This window comes from Pagrus pagrus (assembly GCF_965226575.1).
Source record: "Pagrus pagrus genome assembly, chromosome: 13".
NCBI lineage: Eukaryota > Metazoa > Chordata > Actinopteri > Spariformes > Sparidae > Pagrus > Pagrus pagrus.
In genome coordinates, this window is record NC_140197.1 from 25,152,198 (window position 1) to 25,177,084 (window position 24,887).

At 39.2% G+C, this 24,887-nt stretch overlaps 2 protein-coding genes across 3 annotated transcripts; both read left to right on the forward strand.

The window, feature by feature from the left end:
• Positions 1-330: 330 nt before the first annotated feature.
• psmg3 (proteasome (prosome, macropain) assembly chaperone 3) lies at positions 331-3,157 on the forward strand. Its single transcript, XM_084371218.1, has 3 exons — positions 331-470; positions 1,360-1,588; positions 2,548-3,157. The coding sequence occupies exons 2-3, from the start codon at positions 1,370-1,372 to the stop codon at positions 2,698-2,700; spliced, it is 372 nt and encodes a 123-aa protein (XP_084227344.1). The 5' UTR covers positions 331-470; positions 1,360-1,369; the 3' UTR covers positions 2,701-3,157.
• Positions 3,158-4,286: 1,129 nt separating this feature from the next.
• On the forward strand, positions 4,287-23,835 carry tmem184a (transmembrane protein 184a). 2 transcript variants are annotated; one of them, XM_084371138.1, is made up of 9 exons: positions 4,287-4,691; positions 4,895-5,116; positions 9,656-9,821; positions 10,739-10,829; positions 13,128-13,203; positions 18,196-18,287; positions 20,293-20,462; positions 20,552-20,749; positions 22,253-23,835. In XM_084371138.1, exons 2-9 carry the CDS (start codon positions 4,895-4,897, stop codon positions 22,480-22,482), a joined length of 1,245 nt encoding a protein of 414 aa, XP_084227264.1. In that variant the 5' UTR covers positions 4,287-4,691; the 3' UTR covers positions 22,483-23,835. The 2 variants fall into 2 exon arrangements, with proteins under 2 accessions (XP_084227264.1, XP_084227265.1); XM_084371139.1 differs by having other exon boundaries at positions 4,287-4,673.
• The last annotated feature ends 1,052 nt before the right edge of the window (positions 23,836-24,887 follow it).

Below are 24,887 nucleotides of genomic sequence, written 5' to 3' on the forward strand. Positions count from 1 at the left end.
ACTTTGTTTTCTCTGTTTTTTTATTCAATTTCATCCAATTAGACGTTATAAATAAGCAATTGTGAGTGACAAAATCACACAAATGGATAACCACATCACAAAGGCTATATCAAATATGACAGGAAATCAAATCAAATCCAAAAGTCAGATTTAACATAATTTCATTCAATAACACATAGCCTATTACTGTTCAGCCTTTCATTGTGAAACAATCACGGATGTATGAGGATAAAAAATGATTAAATCTTGTGTTGGCTTGTAAAGAAACAGACCAGAGCCAGAAACAAACCCGGAAGTCAGGCGCGTCTTCACTGACGTCATCACGCAAAGAGAGCTGCGCAGACGCTCAACTCGGTGAAGCACGTTTGTTTGCGGTGGAGGCTGAATGACAGAGCGCCTGTAAAGTTACTGGAAGTGAAGAGTCTCGGTGCAGGGGAAGGTTTTACACTGTGCGTGGACAAAGAAGCAGGGTGAGGAAGGTTGTTTTATTCTACGCAGACGCTTAATAATCTGCTAATTGTAACGTCAACGGTGAATATTACCGCTGGAGCGAACAGTAGCGGTTTAGCTAACGTTAGCCTCTCCGCTTGTCAGTACTTCCCCGCAGCAGAGCATCACCTGTCTGGAGCTTTTCTTTCAGTATCCAGCCGGAAAGTTACACAATAATAACGTTAAATCTTGGGATGTGGACTGAAAGACACAACTCTCAAAGTCTTCTGGCGTTTGCTTGTCTTTACTCGGGACCTAACAACATGCTGTGTCAGCACATAGCTAACTTTTTTGTCGTATTTGAGAAAGATTATATCCACGTTTGTTTGCAGATAAGCATGGTGTTATGTGTTAAATCTTTATTGTAACAACGATTATGTCTTATCTGAAAGATGCAACAGACAACTTCAACATTAGACAGCTGACAGCTGCAGAGGTTGTTCATTTGCTTATTACTTATGTGGTGTTAGATGACAAAACAGAAAATGATCTTGAATTAAACTCATTTATCGTGTCATTACTTCCACTGTTAGCTAGAGAAAATAAATATTTCAGCGGCGTAAATTATCTTGTCAAATGATTAGAAAGAAAATAATTATCAATCAGTTGTTTGACAGTAAATTATTTTACAAAAAAAAAAAAAAAAATTCTTTTCAAGCTTCCAGATGAATAGTGTTGATGCTTTTCTTTGTCATATGTGCTAGTCATTGGCTTTGATGGTGGAAATGACATTTTTCCCCTGTATTTTACATAATTATTTGTCACATTGATCAATACAATAGTAATAAAGGTCAGTAATGAAAATGCCCTACAGCTGCAGCGCTACAAATAATCCTCATGTTCCATCTCCTGTTTCTTTTTCTTCCCCAGGATTTACAAAATGTCTTCTTCTGAGCCCGTTATCAGATCGAGACAGACGGAGAAAGAAGTCAATGGGATTTCAACACAGGTCGTCTGCACAGAGTTCAGCAATTACATATTCGTGGTCCTCAGTCAGTATGGCAAAATCGGGACATTGATATCTGTCACGCCTGACTCCAGATCTAATGATATCAGCACGCCGACGTTCTCCACCAAAGTACTGCTGGGCAAAGACGAGGTACGCTGGATGATATCTTTAAATAAATATTGTATCAGTGTGAAATAGACTTGTTCACAGGACATCAGGCAGACTTTGTTGCAACACAGGGTAACTCATTTCATGGTGTGAAAGGGCAGATTGGGTATTTTAACTCTGTATTAGCAGTCATTTTCTAACCGGCATACAGTCTCATAAAGCGAGATATTGATTATATTAATGTTTGTCTTTTCACTCTTCTTGTCACATTCAAAAATACAATACTTCTACAGTGTGTGCAGCATTAAAGCACCATCAAACAGACTGGATGATGGACTATGATTGAATACAGTTATGTAATGTAATTAAGCATTATGACAACAGCCGAGTCTTCATCTCTGTTATTGTCAAGTTTACTGGATTACACAGCAGCCAGATAACCTGCTCCAACCACATCAGAGCTTTCATTAAAACAGAATCAAGTCACATTGTAAGTCGTGCAAACGCTGCCTGCTTTGGTAGCACTTCACAAAAATAAATTACTGTTCTCATGATATGTGTGGAATACGGCCCAATCAATAATGCTGCATGGCAGTAAAGGCAAGTTATAACTCTTAACCACATAATGCAGTGGCAACAGCACAGTGTGTGAGAGGAAAAGTATTTTATTCTGGCTGACTGGTTCACAGTGTGAAATGATTTGGAGAGTGAGCTGATACCTGTGAAACTTCACCATGTTTGAAGTTATAAGACAATTATATGCTATGCAATTAAAGAAAAAAAAAAGTTAAAGGGTGAGAAATGGTTTCTGTGTTGAATAGAAGATTATTGATGCGCATGATGTCAAGCATAAAGGAAAGGAATGGGGTCATGTGTAAGAAAAGGATAGATTCTTCATTTTATCAGAAGTTTTACAGGCCAGGCCTTTGCACATTTTGAAAGGGTTCCCAGCATTTCTTTATTTGATGATCTCACGCCTGATTTCATCTCTCTGTTTCCAGCCGCTGACGCATGTCTGTGCCAAAAACCTGGCAACGTTTGTGTCGCAAGAAGCCAGCAACAGGCCGGTCTTACTGGGGCTGGCACTTAAGGATTCCTCCAAAGATGCAATCAAAGAAATGAAAGAGATCATCAAAAGTTGTCAAGTCTGGTAGAGAGTCAACCAAACGGACATGAAGCCTGAAGGCTTGATGACATACAGGCCATCCGGATTCCCAAAATGTCACCTTTTTCTTCTGTGTCTTTTTGAACTGAAAGGATTTTACTCTTTTCTTAATGCCAAACTGTGATAATAAAAAAAATCCCCTGAGGCTCAAACTTCAAGACAAAATGTATAAATACAATTTCATTTATCTGATCCTTTTGATTTGTTGAGACAGTAAGGAATGTCTTCTGGAAAACATACTTTAGACTTTATCTGGCTGTAAAAGGTGATTTACTGCAAGCCAGTGTGCTCTGTTAGCTCTAAGTTATACCTTGCAAAATGATGGCCAATTGCTCCATGTGTCACCACTGTATGAAACTGTATTTTTGTAATCTGTAATACTGTGTTATTTTTTGTATTTGATAATGCAAATAAAAACTGGTCAGGTCAAAATCTCGCCCTTTTTTTCTTTGAAACAAACACAACTCAATCATCTCAGCCAGTGAAGGGGAGGATATGTTAGCACTGGTTACATAGTTTAAGCATCACAAATATTCCCATCAAACTGGAAAATGTGGCTTCGACCTTCTCTAATATTTCAATAAATCAGTTATGAGAAATTGAATATAATTTTCAACATTCTGTGCTATCGCTGTTAGGTATTCAACACAATATTACCGTCATCAGAATTGTTTAATTCTGCAAAATGTAATAAATTAATTTGTAATTTATGGGACTCATTTGGAAACATTTGTGTGACTTTGGTTATAAAAACAGCCTGACTTATTTATATTATAACCTGCATACCTTCCATTCCAGGTTTGACTGTCGGTGATGTGTTGATTTAAGTTTAAACGGAGGTGGAAGAAGAATAAAAATCTTTTACCTTCAGGAAAAGTAATAATATTACAGTATAGAAGTACTATTTTACAAGTAAAAGTCACTTAAAAATTGAAGTTAAGGATAAGTATTAGCATCAAAATGTACTGAACCTAAGTACCTTAAAATTCTACTTTAGTAAAGTACTTGACAAAATGTACTTAGTTACTTCTTCCAGTGACTTAATGCTTTATTTTCTGTTATTTCTGATTTTATGATTAATTCTATTTGATTGTAGTATCCCATAAATATAAGTTATCATATATAATAATTATTATTATTGTTTATGTATTTTTTTTTTATTATTGAGAACAAGAAGAATATATAAAGAATTCGGCTAAAACCAAAGGCAGCACATTCAGATCAAGTGAAGGCTTAATAAAGGTGGACATACATGACATAAAGAGGAAAGATTAGCCAACAAATAAATAAATAAAAACGAAAAAAATAGAGGTACATATATAGACCAGTATAAAGAACATAACCAGGAAGAGGTTTCAGGGACAAAGATTTTATAATTGTAGTTATGATGTTTTTTATTAAATTGAAGGATTTAAGTAGTAAATTTAATTCTAAAAGAAAAAGTGAAAAAATAGGAGGAAGTTTAAAATGAAGTGTTTTGCATAAAGACAGAAGAGGTGAATCACATTTGAATGATCCTTCCAGGCGACGTGATGACGACAGACGTAGAGAGGACACGTGACCCGTTCACCTGTGCCGAACCTGTTTATCTCTGCTGCTCCTCCGACTCGTCGCTCAAGTATATATTCAAATCCGCGTCGCTTCCACCGAAACTTTGACTTTGACTGGTTTCGTCCGGCTGCCGCAGTACCGTCGTGTCTTTTAACAGGTTTTATTTCAGTTTTTATTTTTATTTTACTCGCTGTGTGTGCGGACTTCGACCTGCCTTCGTCTGTCGCACCTGTCTCAAACGAGGAAGTCCTGTGTGTCGAGCCCGTCTATAATGAAGTCGATGCGTCGTTTGTAAAGAGTTTTTTAGGCCTGAATGAAGTCGGTCGGCTGTTTCGACAGGCGGTGTTATTCTCAATGTTGATCCTATAACGTCTAAAGGGACAAAGCTGCTTCCACCCTGCCTGGCACAAGGTGAGCTGTTTGTTGACGGTAAGGAAGGTGCTTATCAGGACACTGATCTTTTGAACATCAGCAGGACAGTCTGCCACTTTGCTTTACAATAGTCTATATTCTATTTAATCTATTGTTTAGTGAAATAAAATGTAAGTTTTGTTTGTCCAGTCAGCATCAAACCCACAGGGGAGTTGTTCCTACATGTCACCTACACTGACTCTTTGTGTCTTCTCTTCCAGATGAACATTTCTCTCCAAGACATGGATTCATCAGCCGAAAATAACTCTGTTGTCCACCTGGCTGCACCAATTCTCCCAGACAAGTCAGACATCTCCAACATGACCATTATCCGAACAGGGAACGGGTCAATCATAGAGGACCAGATGTTTCTGAACACTCTGCCCGCTCAGGCTCTCTCAGGAATATTTGTCTGGTCCGCCTTGCTCATAACATGCCACCAGGTGAGTACGTTTCATTTTCACAGAAGCTCCAGACAGGGAAGCATTTCTAAATACCCACAGTGGAAGAAATCACTGCAGCACACAGCACTATGAGTAATACGGCTTCAAAGCGTTGCACACCCAGTGATGTGGTTAGAGAATGACAAATTGCACCTCCCTAGCCAGAGGACAGAAACAAGCTCTTATATCCATAAAGGATTATTACCTTACAGTACTCACAGTGACACTTTGTCTTATCTAGGGGTAAAGTATTCCTTCCTTCCCAGGTAGGTATTATTCTTCTCCATGCACTGCCCCTGCTGCATTGTGGGAAAAAAGTGACTATCGGATTAAAATGGACGAATCTCTTAGCCAATTAAAGGACGGCGGATGCACACGCAGCTCTCTCTAGGAAGAATAACGGTCTCAACACGGCCCACCTTTACCCACAAAGCATTTCGTTGCTGCTGTAAATGAGAGTTTCCTCTTGTGTGGGTGAGTTACCCACTGTGCTCAGATGATAGCTTATCATTATGGCTTTATCGTTTGCCGAGAATGCGGCAGGGTGCAGTGTATTATCAGCAGGGAAATCAATTGATATTGCGATAACATTCAGAGCGTCATAAAGGATGAGGGTGTTGTTTTCTTGTTTGCTGTTGTGTTAATGCTGTGCCGCTGTAATGGTTCCCAGATTGGATATGCATCCATCCAACATCCTCAGGCCCCCGGATCATATGCATCTCAACACACATATGGTCTGAACTGTGTGTATTATGTGGTGTAATTAATTAAAGAGTTGTTGTTGTTTTGCTAGATTTTCTAAGCTTTTGAACATCCCCACAGAGCAAAAGCATGTTGCATCCTGTGATCCAAAAACAATCCTTGTTGAGAGATTTGTGACTCAATATCCAGCAAATTGGTTTCTATCTTTTTAATATAGCACTTGTTTGGCCAGGCACTTGCCAGCAAGGCATTTTAATTGAACAAATAAATAGCAAGTGTACCGCAGGGAGAGGGGAGCAGGTTTGCAACTGGCATCCCTTCTGTCACACAGGGAGTAAAATGGTCTGCAGGACTAGTGTTGCGATGCCGGTGGTGTTTCGTCTGACTCGGCTCCAGAGGATTGCTATAGACTGTTAAACTCACATTCTGAATACTAAACACAGATAGACAATGACCTTAGATCCTCTTTGCTGTAAAGTCGCCAACGCTTTTCCAACGGGTAATCACTGGAGTGTGGCTCATTTTTCCTCGGTGGGCTTATTGGTCCCTCTGCAACTTGAAGTGTTTGGGATTAAGAGCAGCAGGCTACACTTATCGTAAGCTGCATGTCTGCGTCATGTTTGGCACATGTCCCTCTCATTTAGCTAACTTATGTACGATCACTTTGTGGGAAGGAATGAGCTTTACTTGGGCTGGAGGACATTTTTCAGCAACCAACTATATGTTACCGTCAGGTCAGCGTCGCAGAGTCAGGAAGGATGTCGTTTTTTCAGGCAAATAGAGGACATGTGTTTGCCTTCACATGTGGAGATGACCAAATGAATCTCACTCACATCCTCACAGTAATCAAGCTTTAATGAACAGCCTCTAATGGGCATTTAATCAAGCTGAATGCATTGAGCAGACTCTGGATGTTGTTTAGCATGTTCTGACAAACGGAAGTCTTAAAAATATAACATTTTTACTTTTTGAGTAACGCTTAATCGTTGTTGCCACTTTTCAAGTGAATATTTTGAAAATTTGCATCTCAAACGATTTGTTGCTTTTCTTTGACATCTGACTGTAAAAATGGATATTTTTGGGTTTTGGACTGTCGGTCAAATAAAGCAAGCAATCTGAATACATTATCTTCAGGTTCAGGGAATGTGATCACAGTCACAAAAAAGGGATTATCTTTAATAAGTTAAAATGAAAATAATAGTCACTTCCTATTTCTCACAGCACTGTCAACTAAACAGGGATTAAATACAGTAACCATCTTTTGAGTTTGCGTACAATTAGTAAAAAAAAATATGATTTACCTTTAATATTTCTTATTGTTAGACATTTCATTACAGATAAATATGGTAATTATTTTCTCATTTAATCGATTTTGTTGTGAAAAATCACAATTGCATAAAGCCCAGGCTGATGTCTTCACAATCCCTGTTTGAATATCTTTAACTTTTAAACTGTTGGCTGGGTCAGTTTACAAAACATTAGACAAAGAAAGTCACCACGTTGGAGCAACTTGAGCCAGAGAATGTTGATTATACAATCAATTGATTATTGGAATAGTTAATTTGCTGCCGATTATACTCGTCAATTAATCGACTATGTTTTCAGCAATGAGTTTATTGATTGGTCACAGTTTGGATTCTTAATTGAAAGAAATAAGCTTTCAATTTCCGTCATTGATTCAAAGGCCGTATCGGCGTCCCGCTCCTCCAGAACTGATTTTCTGTCTTTTGTTGTTTATTGTTGAATCTCCAAGGGGTTGTTTTTTTTTGTTGAACTCTGGAATCGTTATTTTTGGGGAATATTATTTGAACTCATCTAATCCTCACCTCCAAAAAACCAAAGTCTTTGCAAACCCAGATGGGAGTCTAAAAAAAGCATGGTCGTCGGTGCTGAAAAAAGAATTAAATCAAAAAAATCAAATTAAATCGTGATCTTTCATATTGAAAGTAAATTTAAATTGTGGATTTGGAGAATCGTGACACCTCTTGGGGACATGAATATGAACTACACAAAGAAGTGACTTTTGTTATTGTTCTCTTTTGTGAGTTATTACTCAGCAGTGGCCTGAGCTTCGTGTGATTACTTGGATTGCCCCCTCGTACTCAATTAGTTGACTAATGGGTCATAAGCATCCAGCTTGACTCAACAGTCTTTTTTATGAAGAATTAGTCATTGTTCATTATACCATCACAATACTATTCCCTGACATGCTTTGGTGTTTAATAGGCTCTACATTTTAAGAGCTCTTTGTGCACGACTGCAGTCATCTACAGAGGGACAGTAATACCGGAGGAGGAACAATTTGGCAGCTTTTCTTATTAAATCTGATAATTGTTCAGCTGAAGAGACCCCTAGGTTATCCCAGACGGCTACAGTTTCCACATAGCTTCATTTTGCAATAGCTTTGTTAATATTGGTGAGATTGGCCAACCTGTACTCCTCTGCAAGCATTACCTGAGATTTAACTGGACTTTACTTACACAGTTGAAAGCATATCTCCCTCTGTAGACATACAGATCATACCGTGCTGTGTTTGCTTAAGATCAGACGGATAACCCAGGCCTTACCTCCGCCTGTCTGCAGTGGCAAATTGCACATGTCACGAGGGACTCATACTGACTTTAGTTCCTCATTTGGATGAGGCTTATGGGTGTGAAAATATGTTAAACCAGTGTTAGTTTTGTCTAAAAAGTAAGCCCTGCCTTTAAAGACTCAGTGTTACTGAAAAGAATGACGATCAGGTTGTCTCCCATAAATTGTGTATGGTCCAATAAATGTTGTCACCTGCACTACATTACCTTTATTGAGGCAGAGTTGAATTTGTTTGTGTTAAAAACTAAAAGTTAAGAACTTTATCAGCTCTGTGAAAAAGGTTTATTTATTGATTATAGGTCTGAGGTTAAAGCTATAAAACATAATGTGTGGTCGGTGAGTTTGAAGCTGGAATGTCTCGGAAGGTCATTAAAATGAGAGTTGGAGATCTCTTTTTTTATTCCCGTCAATCCTGCTGCTGCATTTCACAGTGACAGATCTTTACACACGCATACACAGCGAGTAGTGCAAGATAAAGTGTAGCTATAAATAATGTCGTCCAGATAAAGAACATGTTTTATAGCTCTGTGTTGACTCTCAAGGGGCTGACGTATGTTGATCGCACCCACGTGGTTTATATTGCCTCAGTGATTATGTTATAGGAAAACAACACACTTACTTTAGAGCTGCAACCATTACTCGATAAGTTAAACTTAATCCCCAACTGTTCTGATAACCGATTCATCTTTTCAGTCATTTTCTGAAGCAAATGTCAAACCTTTGCCGGCTCCAGCTTCCTAAATGTGAGGTTTTGCTGCTTCTCTTTTCCATTAATGATTAATGAGAGTCTTTGGGTTTCGGACGGTTGGCTGGACAACAGAAGTCATTTGAAGGCTTTGGGAAGTTGAGAATTTCACACAGTTGTTTTGACATTGCATAGGCTAAAAGATTAATCTTGAAAATTGATTGATTAATCAAAAACAACAATCTGTAGATTAAACAATAATGTTATTTAAGCTCTGAAAGTCATTGTTTTGTGACATATATTTTAGTGAAAGCTGCTTGTGGTTTTCGTGGCAGTGCCTATGGGAAATATAGCCTATATGTGAATGAATCTTCAAATGTTGGCTACTGTATATATTTATATTTTAATCTCAGACATCATGAGCAGAAATTCAGCTTCTTGGTTATTTAATTAAGAAGTCCACTGAAGAAATCTGCAACAATTCTTGCCAAGATGAGGTAATTTGCATTTTTCTTGTTAACTAATGTTTTTCATGTGCTTTGTCTGCATTTTCATTCTAGATCTATACACACCTTCGATCCTACACTGTCCCAAATGAGCAGCGCTACATCATCCGCATCCTGTTTATCGTGCCAGTTTATGCCTTTGATTCTTGGCTCAGCCTGCTCTTCATCAGCAACGACCAGTACTATGTCTACTTTGATTCCGTTCGAGACTGCTACGAAGGTAAGCACCGCAAGCACTCACACTTTAAATAACATCCTTTCCAGACAGCCACGTCTATTACCCTGTCCTCATATTTTAGACGGCTGCCAGGAAAGGAAAGACGAGGAACTGCCCAAACTAGTTTTTCACACCAGTCATTGTTGTCATGTTGGTAGACCTCATTATTTGAGGTGTTGCATTTCCCAGAGAAGTAATTTAAGGAGGATCCTTTGTTTTCTGCTCTGGTTTTTGGTGTTGCAAATGAAAGATCGGGTAGAATATATTTTAAACTAAAATGTGTAATTCTGTGTTAATTTTCAATATTTAAATACTATATAAACTCTGTACTGTAGATTCTATTTTAATTACCTTTACCATAGTTAATGTAGTAATGTGTTAAGGGTTAAAGACCAAAGCACTTCACTGATGGCAAAGGTGAATCATATGCAAAATGGATTACAAGTAATTTGAGAAAGGGAAAAGTAGGAAATACATTATTCAGGAGATTAGTTTCCAGTTTGCAGGCCAATTTTGTGGCTGATTGATAGTGCAGCTCATCAGAAAAGCAGGGAGACCGCAATACCACCAGCGGCTACGGCTAAAACATAATGAACCTTCTCTTGACTGGACACCATCTGCATTAGCTTCATTTAATCCCTCCTTAAATAGCAACAAAGGATTAGGAAGGGATTTCCAAGACACAGAACCCTTGGAAGCTTCTTAATGTAAGAACTGAAACATTTATTGTTCCAAAATGTAGGACTAATTATTTTTTATCATGTGGAAGTTTTTCTCCTCTAAAATGACTTGACCTTTTTTTCTTTTAAAAATGAAGTTAAACTTGAAGGTGATGAGAAATAATTCTGCAGTCATAATCATGCCATGAAAACATGTATGGCACTGGTTTTAATGAAGTAACTCTTTTGTTTCTGTTGCAGCGTTTGTCATTTACAATTTCCTGAGCCTGTCCTTTGAGTATCTGGGAGGAGAGAGCGCAATCATGTCAGAGATTCGAGGGAAGTCCATACAGTGAGTGCTGCCGTTCCTATTCTCCATTCAGTTGTGGCATTTTTATTAAAGAAGCATGCAGTACATACATTCATGGGGCATTGTTATAATCGCAAAAGGTACAAAGGTGCGTCTTGCTCGGATTGGCATTTAGTTTGACGACACAATGGAAAAAAAGGAAGGCAATAAACAACTACGTTTGTTAATCTGTGACTGTCATGCTTTATCTCAGAGCTTTTGACCAGCCTTAGATAGGCTTTGTTTTATGGCTGACTCAGCCACAGGGCAGACGCTCTTTGCCAGCTGCTTAAGACAGTGGAGACTCCACTGTTGAGCCCTTATAAATGATGTTATTGCTTAACAACAGCCATTGGAAATGAGGCATAAATTCTACGTCGTGTTTTTGAAAAATCAATCCTCTGCCTTGCTGTAACACGTCCTTTAGGATTTCCATAGACAGCCAGTATTTTCTTTCTCAAATCAATGGGAACGCCACGTTTCCAGCCAATGATTTTAAATTGTCTCCAGAAAGTGTAATCTCGATTGAAGGAAGAGAATAAGTCGTACATACTGTCACATAAACCCAATCCCAACGTCAAACGTGGGGTTACCATGGAAAGTGTATGGTGCTGTATGTCCATGAGGTTTCAGAGCTGTTGGGTCGGACACTGAGATTTGGCCGTAGTTCGTGTATATTTTCCATTACCACGCTTGCAATCTACATTTTAGCTCATTAGACACATGGTCACAGCATTTTGGCAGCACATTAATTCTATTCCTAATCTAATTAATACTGCACATTAATATTAGATTCAGCGTAAATGTGTCATGTACCCATTAATCAAACTACATTCATTGTAAAGTGCTTAAATAACACACCTCCGATGTACACAGGTTCGATGGGAGGCAGCACAGAGAACAACAAATGCTTGGACTCATTCACTCTGCAGGCAAATCTTAATTTGTTTCTCAAATTCAGTTTGACTGAATATCCATGCTATTTGCAAGTGATTAGGATGTCATTGTGTGTCTGGGCATGAGTCGCCTATCTGTACTTTAAAAGAAGAAGAAGACAGGCAAATTAGAGCAATTGTTTAAAATGGGATAATGCCTTTTGTACAGTCTAAAAAGCATTTAAAGTGCTCTGAGTAGCATCTTGGGGTTACGAGGCAGATGAAGGTGATCTATAGTTGAGCTGTTATTTAGGACGTGACTGAGTTTAGTTTCTAGTCTTCCTCTCTGCTGCCTTCAGGCTCAGTCCCACAGCAGAGTCAGTCTTTCTCACTGTCTCATATGACGGCTTGACCCGGTGTTCATGTTACGCATATTGTTCTATAGAGACGGTAAATAACAGCAATATTTATGTTTCGCACTAATGCAACCAAATACCTGTATTCCCAATGACAAATGTGTGATGTTGGGCTTATTTTTGACATCCTTCATTGATTTGTTTGGGAAGAGGGTTTACTTGTGGGGGAAGAACTGAGATAAACAGAAATAATAACATTGCGAAAGATCCTTTATTGATTTGTTTGGGAAGAGGGTTTTCTCTGGACTCTTTCTCTTGGAGAAACTGCATTTTGAAACAAACTGAATTTCTGTCCTCTGTTGTTTGTTGTTTATTGTTGAATTGTTGAAAGGGTGGCATTGTTTGTCGAACTTTTATTTTAACTTGCCGAACTCTAACCTGCAAAAAGCCAACAGGATAAAGTGGAGCTGCTGTTGTGCAATGTGTCCATCTTTTTATAGAATAATTTGAAAATGACAGTTGTCAGGGTACAAAACCAATGATCTGCTGATCTTTACAAATCCAGTGTCCAACAATGGCTTATCCTTCAGTGCTGAAAAACATGTTGAAACCAAAAATGTAATTGAGTTGTGGATTTGGAAAATCGTGACACTCCTAGTTAACACAATTTCTGACTTTATTTAACCATATAAATTTGTTTTCTGAGTTTTAGGAACGCTTTTGAATACATTGCAGTGAAACACAGCATCGCCCAGTAAATGTACCATTATAGCTGATTCAACAGGCAACAAACTAAAGCAGTACTGTTGACTAATGCTACTAATAATTATTGACATTATTGATTAATCTCATGATTATTTTCTTTTGAATGTTTGTTTTATATTTTTATAATTGTTTGTTTGTCAGTAAAATGGCAGAACATAAGACCAACAGTCCTAAGCCCTAATTTTATAGCTGGTGGATTACATCATACATCTGTTTATACTTTGTATGGATGATCTCTATGTCATATATTATATACGATGTTGAGTCTAGCCAGTATAGCTCATCATGTCCCATTGTCTTCACAGGTCAAGTTGTCTGTACGGTACGTGCTGTCTGGTTGGAAACAGCTACTCCATCGGCTTTTTAAGATTCTGCAAACAGGTGAGCTTCAATCATCCCCTTATCTGCACTCCAGAGATGCTCCCTCGGACCACTGAAATAAATGTTCACAAACTGAAAATTAGAATACATTGAATCATCTCCCCCCCCAAAAAAAACGCTGCGCTGTAAATTACCATTCTGTCCAGATCTCCAGACTGCTTAAAAATGACAGCCGTTATAATTGGCTGTGTGCGTTTCAGTGGATAACATCCCACTGCTTAAAAAAAAGAGAAAAACAAAAGCAATTGAGGCCAGGTGAAAGCAGCTTGATAATAAACACAGAGAGATGATATGAGCTGTCAGTGCAGAGCTCCCTCCAAGTGTCTCGGGATGATGCACAAGCTCCCAGTCTAACACTGAAAATTGGAACTGAGAGTTGCGTCCTCAAAACAAAATACATGGTGAAATGAGCATTTTTTTCTAATAAGCGACGAGCGATAAAAACTCGATGTGCCTCGACGGGAATGATTCGTTAAGTGTCTCAAAATGAAAACCTTGAGTTCTCTCTGGTGGCGTGGCGTCTTGGACAAAGGATATTTCTTCTAGTGAGGGCAATTGAAGATTTAAAAAAGAGCATTTTACATTGTGTTATTGTGCTTAAAGCTCCCAGACGTTTTGTTGTTTGCTGGACTGAGTGCAGTGAAAGTGATGGCCTCGAGCGAGCTTTTAAAACGAGTCATCCTCATTCAACGTAACATTTAAAATTATTAAATGCTGTTTTGCAGTTCAACTCCCACAGAGCGAGTGACTAACTGTATACAATATAATGAACCGCTGTCATACATACTGATTTATCCTAACTGGATAACTCGGATATATCGATCCCTGTCTGAGGTCATGATCAGAAAGGCCTTGATGTCTTTTTGTTTTGTTTTATTGAAAGCTTTTAAAAACATGAAAATTGGTCGCACATTTTGTGGAAGCTTCAGTGAGTGATTAGAAGAGAGGTTAACAAATGAATCACTGATATGGAAAAGAAGCCTGGAGTTATGGTGGCTGTTGGAGATAAGGTGAGAGGATTAGCTGCTCTTGCATCCGAAACTGTTTTTATGACTTTTCAGTTTTAAGTCCTTTATCATGTTGTCGGACACTTTAGGGTCTTACTTTCCTGAAACTGGCGTGTAATCCTGTGGACCCCATGGGCAGCTGTTGGGCTGGATGAGTACGAGTCCATGTGGCATGAACCAGGCGCTACAGCTGAGATTACTGCTATTATACATACAATGCATTATTAGTAGGAGGACAACTGAATCAACAGGTCGAGTTGAATCAAGCTTAAACGATGGCCAATCACACGAGCTCTACTTACCCCCTGTAAACGTAGCTGTGAATCACCATGAAGTCCTAAAACACAAATATAATGTAAATGCGGGTGTATTGTGTGTGCATGTCCATGTTGTGTCTGTCTGTGGCTAATCTCACATACTACTGGACCCATCAGCGTAATCATTTTGAGCACATGTATGACCATATAGTCAAGGACCTCTCATGGTTGTGACGATTCACAATTTTTGAAAAACTCTTATCTTATTGACCGTTGCTTGTTTTGCCCCCGTTAACCGCTGACTCCTCACACCTCTTAAACGCACTGTATGTATTTTCTGCCACTCTTGGTCTCTCAGTCAAAACAAAACAAAAGACATAAGTAGCTGGGGAACATGGGAGGCGTTGTTTTCATTATGAAACAACCACCATAGCTTATGAAAATCTATTCACATGACTGTTTTGTCACATTTGCCGCCGCCTTTCCTTTCTCTCTTCAAGGAACCTAAAAAAGAAAGAAGGGTCATTATGTCGATGACTTCTGATGAAGAAATGCCTTCAGAGAATGGAAGAACACAGTTCAGAGAGTAGTATAACCACTGATTTCTTTTATCGACACGTTTGGTCCTTGACTTTGTTTGGGAAAGGCTCCTGTGTGCCGTGTACGTGCAATCTCATCAGCTGAAATCAGTCAGACCTGCCCTGTTTGGTAACAATATTATCAGCCCTGTCAATCATTTTGGGGGGAAAAAAAATCTGTTTTTATTCTACTTACTGAAGTGTGTTCTTTCATTTTCTGGAGGCATTTCTTCATCCGAAGTCACACGTTGTAGATGTATTGGATTTTTAGTGTGTTTCTCCATGCATCGCCCAAAGACGTCAATACCACAGTCTGGCACCAAAGCAAGATTTGGAAGTTACAGCAACAGGTCACCGAATGAAACCCTTAATTGCCTTAAACAATATTCAGGAGTAAAATATTCCTGATATTGATATTTCAGCCATTGAGCACCCTAACCCATCAAACACTTGATAAAAATATGTAATGGATATTTAACAGTTGTAAGTACACAACTTAACAAAATATACAACAAAGGTTAAGTTGTTTTTATACATTTTAATGCTTAAATGTTCCATATTATATTTTCAACTGGCTGGTAACAGCCGCAAATGATCAACAACTGCTTCAGGACAATGTAGCAAAAGGCACTCCAGCAGTCGGCTAGGGTAAAAACAAAGCTTATCTAGTCTGTTGCAGGCTACATTTGTTCCTTTGTCATCTTCAGTAGAAGCATCTGCAGGTTGATAACATACATAAAAGGTTATGATCCACTAAAATTAGGAACGTATGAGATGAAAAAAATCGCAGTTTTTGTTATCTTCACACCATCTTGACTTTAATTCCGGCAGAGATCTGCACTTTTCTAGTTTGTAACTGTAATGAGGAAACATCTGCAGCAACTCATCTTACAGTAAACTTTTATTGTTCCTATGTGCTGTTTTATTTAGTTGTTCTGTATAGAGCCAGAACATTACCAAACATGTGCAAGTGCAAAACAAAAGACTGCCATCAGAGTGTGAATTGTGAGTTTGTTTGTGTGTTACTGTTCTTTCACTGCCAAAATGTAATAATTGTAACATCAGCAGGGGTGTTTTTTAATTATGATTTTGTTTAGTTTGTCCTGTTCCCATTTAAAGGGAAGAACAGCAACAATAATACACCAGCAGTTAATAAAAAATAATGATGTAGAGCAGAGGTTTTATCAGGAAGGCCTCTCGAGAGTTTCCTTTCAGAGAATAAAGATGCAAGAGCAGACGGCAGCACAGAGGAAGACGAACATTACTGTAAAGTCATAGTTAAAATGTTATCGATTTAGCGGTGACGCTCTGTGCTGTAATACACAAAGCAGAGAGGTGTTGCTGGTAATTAGGACTCAGGAGAAATTTGGAAATCAGTTATGTCGTTAGATGCCACTATTGAACGAATGCAGTGAACTCTGAAGTTGTATAACAGAGAAAATGCTGCGGGTCATTTCAAGCTGTGAATTTACGATTAAACATTATTTAGTGCTGTAATGAAAAATGCTGGCAGGCTGCTAACACAAGATGGGATAAGTCAAAGTGATGAATATAACAGATGTGCATGTTATCTTTAATTTACATAAACCTTTGAAGCATCAGTTTGCATTAGAGCGGTTATTATAGCCTAAAGTATGAAAATGAACACATTCTCCTATCTTACATTTGTGTTGTGCAGTGCACACACACATGTAGCTTAGTGTTTAAGCTCATTACTAGCTCTGTATAGATTGTGCATGCATGGATGCTGTTAATAACAAAAATAATTTGTGGCAGAAACCACAGTTGACTTTATAATCCATCTGCAGTGTGAATGTGCATTGTGTTTCGAATATCAAGCTTGTCAGGAAGTGTCAGGCAAAATTCTTCGCTTTGAGAATAGTGACACCGAGCTGGCACCAGAACAGGCGCGGGGCGCGCAAAGGCTGTCCGTACCAAAAGCTTCAAAGTAGATCAGTAATATAAATGATTATTGATGTCATTCTGTGAAGCCCGCCACCGACTCCAGCCATTCTAAAAAGCCTCCCTCGGGCTAATCAAGTCGAACACTCCTGCTCTGTTGCTTTCAAGTGCTGCAGCAGTGATGGAAGTTTAGAGCAGCCTCTGTCAAATTGGTTGGTTCAGGCTTCAATTCACAGCACAGAGGACACCTGTCCTCCAGTCTTATATCGCATGCAGGTCTACATCCCCCTGCATCCTCTGTCGTCGCAGCCAATCCCTGTCGACTTCAGCAATGAGACGTCAGCTTCAGGACGGTTCAGTTTCTGAAATTGAGGGAGAGACAGCTTTAACAAAGGATGAATTATGTGTGTTTTCTAATGTATTTGGTTTCCCAGCTTTTCTTGGACATTGGGGCACAAAACTTATTGTGGTAATGAACGGTTATCACTGTATACGTTTTATAGAGTACTGTAAATATATTGCAAGACAGTATATATTATGATGTCTGTGCAACCGAAAAAGAAAAATACCCCTACAGGGCAGAAAGCAGGAATTATGTATTTAAGGCCAGACAGTCCTCTATAATTCAGCCAAGCCTAATCCAATATATAAGTCAATAGCCCTGTATACAACCCATATTTTATAAACCATTATTTAAGTCCACGATATCTAAGATCTGCATCATCTGGCAGGTAATACAGAAGTATCTGTTGCCGTACCATCAGACCATGGAGCAGCTTCTGTCCTCAGGCTGCGAGACTCCTCAATTCATCCTACTATTTAAATATTTAAAGAAATACACAACTAAGCCTTACTAAAGTCTGTATAAATTCAATCTGTGTTAGTGTACAGGTGTTTGCACCATAAGGAGTCATGAAGCAGTGATTCTAGTAAGTCAATCTGTTCAGAGCACCTGCATGTTTTAACAATAGTAGATACAATATTCACTTCCTCTCGAAAATAATATATACCGCCCTGTTGATATTTTGACCTTTCCCTGATATGTTGAGTGGAAAAAAAATCAAAAGTATGGCCGTAATGGTTATGGTGAGAAATGCCCACTGGTGAAAGTGATTCAGAGACATGGTCAGTGAGCAGTTAATGTGTACAAGCAGATGCTGATGTCCCTCATCATCCCTCATCCTCCTCCTTCTCCATGGTGTCCTTGATTTTTGGGTGTCTCATTCTGAATTATAATGTGTTCTCCAGGCGACTCTCCAGTTCTGCGTTGTCAAACCCATCATGGCAGTCATCACCATCATCCTGCAGGCCTTTGGCAAATATCATGATGGAGACTTTAAGTGAGCAGCACCACATGTCTTTCTTTTCCCATTTCATTCTTTATGTATCATACACATCCATGTCATCGCCAGCAGGCTTGTTTTGCTGTTTATGCGCGGAAACAATTTGCAAATGGAGATAATTATATCACCTCTCGGCAGATGTAAATGTTTCGAGTTAAAAGGTTTCACTATCGAGCAGAAAGTACTGGGTTGAAACTTTCTTGTGAGAGCGCACAGGTACTTCACTGCATGTTGTCCCAGTTGTGTCACTATCCAAGCCATAATCCCAGCCTCCTGAGTATTGTTGGTATTGCGAAGAAGCGCTTTTTGAAATATGGACTAAAGAAATTATATCGCTTTATATTAACTTTTCCTGAAATGTAGTAAGTGTTCTGAAATGAAGACGCTTAATTCTTATTGTGTGTTAGACACAGGGAAGCGCAGTGTTATAAAAAGGAGATGCATTGTTTCACTTCATACTTTTACTTTAGATGTCAAGTGATACAAAGACGGGGATAAATTGCAGACCGACAAATCTAATTTTGGCGTATTTTCACTCGTACCATATGAGCCAATAAGGGTCTCAACAGAATATGGAGGGGGTAATACATTCAATAAAATTGTCTTTTGCGTGTTATCAAAAGCTATAAAAATCTGCAGCCCTTAAACTCTGCCTGACTCTTCTCGGCGTCTCGTTCTGAAGATTCAGCTGTGACAACACTTGTTTCCAAACTACTCAAAAGAATCTCAGAGTTCAACAAGGGCTTTGAGACAGAAGTTTCCAATCAGCTTGACATAATCACCCTCTTACTCTCGAGCTAGAAGACAGACGTGATTAAACCTTTCCTGCTTATTTCTTCATATACTTCAATAGCAAAATTAGCAGGCAGAAATGACTGTCTTTTTTTTCATGTCTTTCTTTAAGCTCTCTAGCAAGACCATGATGATTCACAGATTGTTTACTTATACGCTTTCAGCCAACCGTGCACTCTATACTGCATGGGAGTAATTAGTGTAGTCACAGCTGAGTCCTCAGGGAGGCTCTCCAGAATGCAAAGAGGGTAGAAAGTCAGCCTGACAATGAAATGTAGACAAATCCGCCTGTTTATCGGATGCATCCTGAAATAAGGCAGCCATGTACAATTAGGCTGTATTAACTGCTTCAAATCTGAGGACACAAAGGCTGAATTTCCAGCTGTTCTTGCATTATTTAAAGGGACACTCCACCCCAACATCAAAAATCTATTCTTTTCCTCTTACCTGTGGTGCTTTTTATCCATCTGGATTGTTTCAGTGTGAGTTGCAGAGTTTTGAAGATATTTGCTGTAGAGCTGTCTGTCTTCTCTCGAATAAAATGTTACTAGATGGCCCTTGGCTTGTGGTGCTGAGAGCACCAAAAAAAAAAAAAAAAAACAGTTTAAAAACTCAACAGCGATGTCTCTTTCCAGAAATCATGACTGGTCAAAATAATCCACAGACCCTGTTGTGAGAAGTTTCACAAGTATTTTCTTTCCGTATGGCCGTGCAGAAGGAAGAGTGCAATTACCACAGATAAGAGGCTAGCTCACTTAGTTAGCTATTAATGTTTTTCGACCCTCGTGCTTGTGATAGCGCAGGATGTAAACATTAACGGCGTCCTCATCGGCTAAGCTGTAACTTTGGCACATACACAGTACATGCTCACTTCCTGGTGTGCGGTTATGCGGCTGCCAGGTGTAGTTTCGAGTTGAAAGAAAATATGTGGTTTATCATGAGTAACCAGGTCATTAAGAGACATTGCCATAGAGTTTTTCGAATGTATTTTTTTTCCTTTTATACTAATGCACCACAAGACATATTTATCTCTCCAAAAACATGTATTTTTAATTTTGGGGTATTCTGTCTCTGTCTCCCGGTCTTTGTCATTCAGCCCAAAGTAATAAATGGACTGAAAACATAAACAAATCACATGTGGAAAACATCTTATGGTTGTACATTTTTCTAAATATCTAACCGTGGCTTTTCCTACTCTGTTTCTATACAGCATAAACGGAGGATACCTGTACATCACAATCATCTACAACTTCTCAGTCAGCCTCTCTCTCTACGCTCTCTTCCTCTTCTTCTTCGCAACAAGTGACCTTCTCCGGCCGTATGAGCCAGTGCTCAAATTCCTCACAATCAAATCGGTCATCTTCTTGTCCTTCTGGCAAGGTAAGTTCACCCCTCTACCCTTCCTTTTTTTGTATCAGTACAATCACATAAAACTATAAGTTGCTCATGAAGATGTTGCATCTTTGTAGGAATGGTCCTCGCCATCCTGGAGCGCTGCGGCGTCATACCCAACGCCCTCTTCATCGACGGACAAGAGGTCGGCGCCGGCACCGTGGCAGCTGGCTGGCAGAACTTCATCATCTGCATTGAAATGTTTTTCGCTGCCATCGCCCTCCGATATGCCTTCACCTGCGACGTGTACCAGGAGAAAAAGAATGAAGTGCCAGGTGAGAGCACTGATCGTTACCTCTTGCCTTCGCCTTGAAAAGTTGTTGTCATGTTCAGAAGCTAATTTCCCTTCTTCCTTACAGAATAAGAACTGGCTTTAAAGTGTTAGCAGTAATATCACTGTGCTTTTTGTGACCATTTAGCCCACTCAGACAGACTATTAGAGGAACTGAATGTGAAATCTTACTCTATTTCATCTGCTACACGAGTGTGGATGTCTCCATATTTAAAAATCTGTGCTTAATGGAGTGCTGCTGTTATCAGTGAGTCAGTCAGGTTGGATGTCAGCAGGGGCTTTCATTATGTTAAAGGCATACAACGCTACTCATGGCCCAAAGGACAGTCACCAGTAAAGCATTATGGAGGAAGATGAAGAGAAATTCAAAGCAGCTGTCCCTAACAGACAGGGAGCGAGCGGCACCCCTTTGACGTCAGCGCTGCTCGCAAGTAAAAGACAAATGGAAGCCATGGGAAAAGCCTTCCGCAGCGATATCAATCATTTTGGCATTTTTTCCTGCTATAGGAAACCCCCTTTGTCCCCGTGAGCTGCTTAACATGCAGAAGCGATGGTGAAAATTGAGACACTACTGTATCAACGTCATACGACCATTTATTTTTTTAATCAAGAAGATAATGGGATGAAATTACTGGGTTTCATCCTCACCCCTTACCTGTTCTACCTGGCCATGTGGACGGAAATCCATTATTCATTTTGCTGTCCAGTGAAAATATAATAATAATGTTTCTCCGGTTTTTGACAGCTGATAATTATTTTTCTTTTTAGTGTTTTGTTCGATAGCCTCAGCCCTCCCTATAGCTGGGCTTGTTGCCACTAACACTGATACTGTCTGCTGGTGATGGCAGACGTTGCCACATATCTGGTTTCCAATTCCTCGGCTTCAGCCCTGTGGAGGGAGCAGGCTTTACAAGAAACTCAGAAATACATGCGCAACCATCCTGCACCCCCACCCGCCTATTCCACCTTCTCCTTGCCACCTCCATAAGTCGATCCAGACAGCGCTGTCAGTGACCCTGAAACAGAAGGCTGCAGGCTCTCTCTTTTTTTTCTCCCTCGGACACCCTTTTAGTTCTGGGGTAAATTCAACCTGGCTCACAGCTGGGTGCTAAGGGACAATCAGAGGAGACTGTGGCTGTGACTGAATTCTGTTCAGTCCATTTATACACTGCACCCTGAAAAAAACAACACAATGAAAGAAATAAATTATGCCTATCTGGTGAATCTCTGTTTAAATTAGCTATTTAATATTACTGCTACCGTGCCTCACATTGGATAGTTTATAGTAGCGCTGAAACAAGTAGGCGATACATTGATAGACAATTAATTTGCCACCTGAATTACTTAATTCATTAGTAATTATTTGTTAATTGTGTACTTAAGTCAATAATTATTTTTATTAACCTTTTTTGCTCTTCAAGCTGTAGCATTGTAATCTAGACATGATTGTGTAATCGTTAATCTTTCGATGTCCTTGTTCCCACAGAGAACATCCCTCCTATGCAGAGCATCTCCAGCGGGCTGAAGGAGACCATAAACCCAGGAGACATGGTGCAGGACGCCATCCACAACTTCTCCCCGGCCTATCAGCAGTACACCATGCAGTCCACGCAGGAGGTGGTCCAGCCCAGCGTGAACGGAAAAACGAACACAGGCAACAGGAGCTCCCGCAAGTCGGATAAAATCATGCTGATTACCTCTGATGATGAGTTCTAGGCTTTTTTCCAGCAAGATCCAGGTGTTTGTGTCCTCGCCACCCCTATCTCTGACCCCCTGTGGAAACAGCTGTATGGCATTTCGCACAGAGCTGGATTGAATCCAGGTGTTTAATTTTCATGTTTGCAGTATTTAAGATTGTGTGCTTGCTTGTGTCCTGTTTTAATGAATAATTTAAGCACCGAGAAGAGGATGAAATGAAAATCGGTTATTCCGAATTGATCGCTCAATGACCAGAGCACTGATCCATCTCCATCTCAGCTGTAACAATTACGGGAAAACGACATGTCACCTGCTCTCTGCCAGAGAAGTCTGGAGCTATGCATTTTCTGTAAATCAAGCTGCTGGTTGTTCAGCAGTGTCCCTGATTCTGATTCAGTTTCTGTCATTATGTCAGTACTCGTCTCTGGCTGTCTGAAGTGCGTTCCCTCTGATTTCTGTCAGTTCCAAAGAGGAGATGATTAATACGTGACTCCAGGTGGGAAGTGGGGAAGCCAGCGATGGCTGGGAGTGACACTTCACGGACCGTCTCTCGCATCTGCTCGTTTGAAGTATTTGCTGAACATTCCTGTGCATGGTTTCCTGACAAATGGAAAGCTTCGTTCAAAGACACATTCGTTTTGGAGCAGGCACTTCAAACTGCAGACGATAGCACTTCCCGGTCCTTTGTATCTACCGTAGCATGGACAATTTTGACAAAACCGTCTCCTACAAAGTGGGAGTTGTATCATTCTCATTAATTTTCCCAGCATGCTAAAGAGTGTAATTCAGTGCAACTAGCCAGCCGTTCAGCAGACGCTGACAATCAGTCTTTTTGCAGTTCTGCACTATTGTAAACACTTTTTGCAGAACTTTTTTTCATTATGTTTGTGTTATAATCCCATGTTCAAGGGATTATATAACATGTACAGAATTTGATTGATCTAATTGTGGTGTTTCAATATTTTCTATATTTAATGTTTGGATTATGAATTGGTAAGATCTTCGTGTATTTAATGAATGTAGTTCAGATGTAGTCGGATCAAACCAAAATCTGTGTGGAGGGAAAAGATCACTGCAGACAAAATTGTGTGATTTAAGCAACTTTGTTTTCCCACTTGTTATCTGTGTTTATGTCACATTGGAGACATGTAGCCGTCTAAATAGATTAGTTATTGGAGGCAAATTTTGTATATCAAGTCATAGGTTGTCTTCATTTTGATACACTCTTGTGCCAATGATAGCTGTCTTTCTGGTACAGCAGAAACTAATTTACAGTTGTGTGCAAAGTCATGTTTAAAACTATACTTCATAGTTGACTAGTTTGTTTTAGTCATGTGTGGCGAAATTAAACAATTGTGTTTGCTTGCGAAACTTGCATTTGTTGAACTGAGGGAATCTGCGCTTCTCGATGAGGGAAAAGCTTTATTTGAAAGTACAAAAACAGACACAGCAGACCTATTTATAGGAATAATTTACCATACTTTAAAATCAGAGCAGAAACAAATACAGATTTTATTTGTACATGAGGGTAGTTCATTGAGAAGACATGTAAATAAATGAATGTAAAATAAAAAATAATTTAGGTTTGTTTGCTTTTAATAAAATTACACAATTCAATGAAATAAATATAAAATATATATGAGCAGAGTAATGACAAGTTGTGAAGGGTACATAATGAGTTTACGCTGCCATGTTACTTTCCTCGTTTACAGTCACTCATTAACCCTCGACATGTTACCACAAGACCAGAACAAGGAAATCCATTTATCTCTAAAGTACAAACTTAACATAGAAACCTCTGCTTCTAAACAGATAATGTCTTTCACCGACAACCGTATCATCCGTACACCTGCTCATTTCTTTCTATTCATGGAGCTTTGACTGAATTTCAATCTACAACATTAAAACTGACTTTCCACATTGCTAAAATTAAATACTGTAGCTTGTAGGACTGGCAGAGCTTTTAATCAAGCTTATGTAATCAAAGATGTGTTTTCATGAGGATATTCAACCAAAATATACGAGCAACCTCCAACTCTACACATACATTTGCATTGTTACGGTTCATATAAACATGTAAAATAACCTTTTAACAGTTCCTTTACAGCTCCTCAGTAATAAGCTTCAGTCACATCAACTGTGGGAAGAGATAAGGCTGTTGAGACCAAGTTCAGTAAACATCCACGGTAGGTAATGTTTTTGCCTCTTTTCACCTATAAACTTGTCTACATGTCTGTTTTAAATGATTTTTTTAGAAAAACTGCTTTTACTTTAGCAAAAAAAGTGAAGATAAATTATGTCTGGACAAATATTTTCTCGTGGTAAGCTAGCCTAAGAGCAACATGTGTCTTGAAAGCATTAAAGGACCTCTGCTTGGTCACACTGGATGTAGGATTCACAACAAAGTACTTATTCACCTGGAG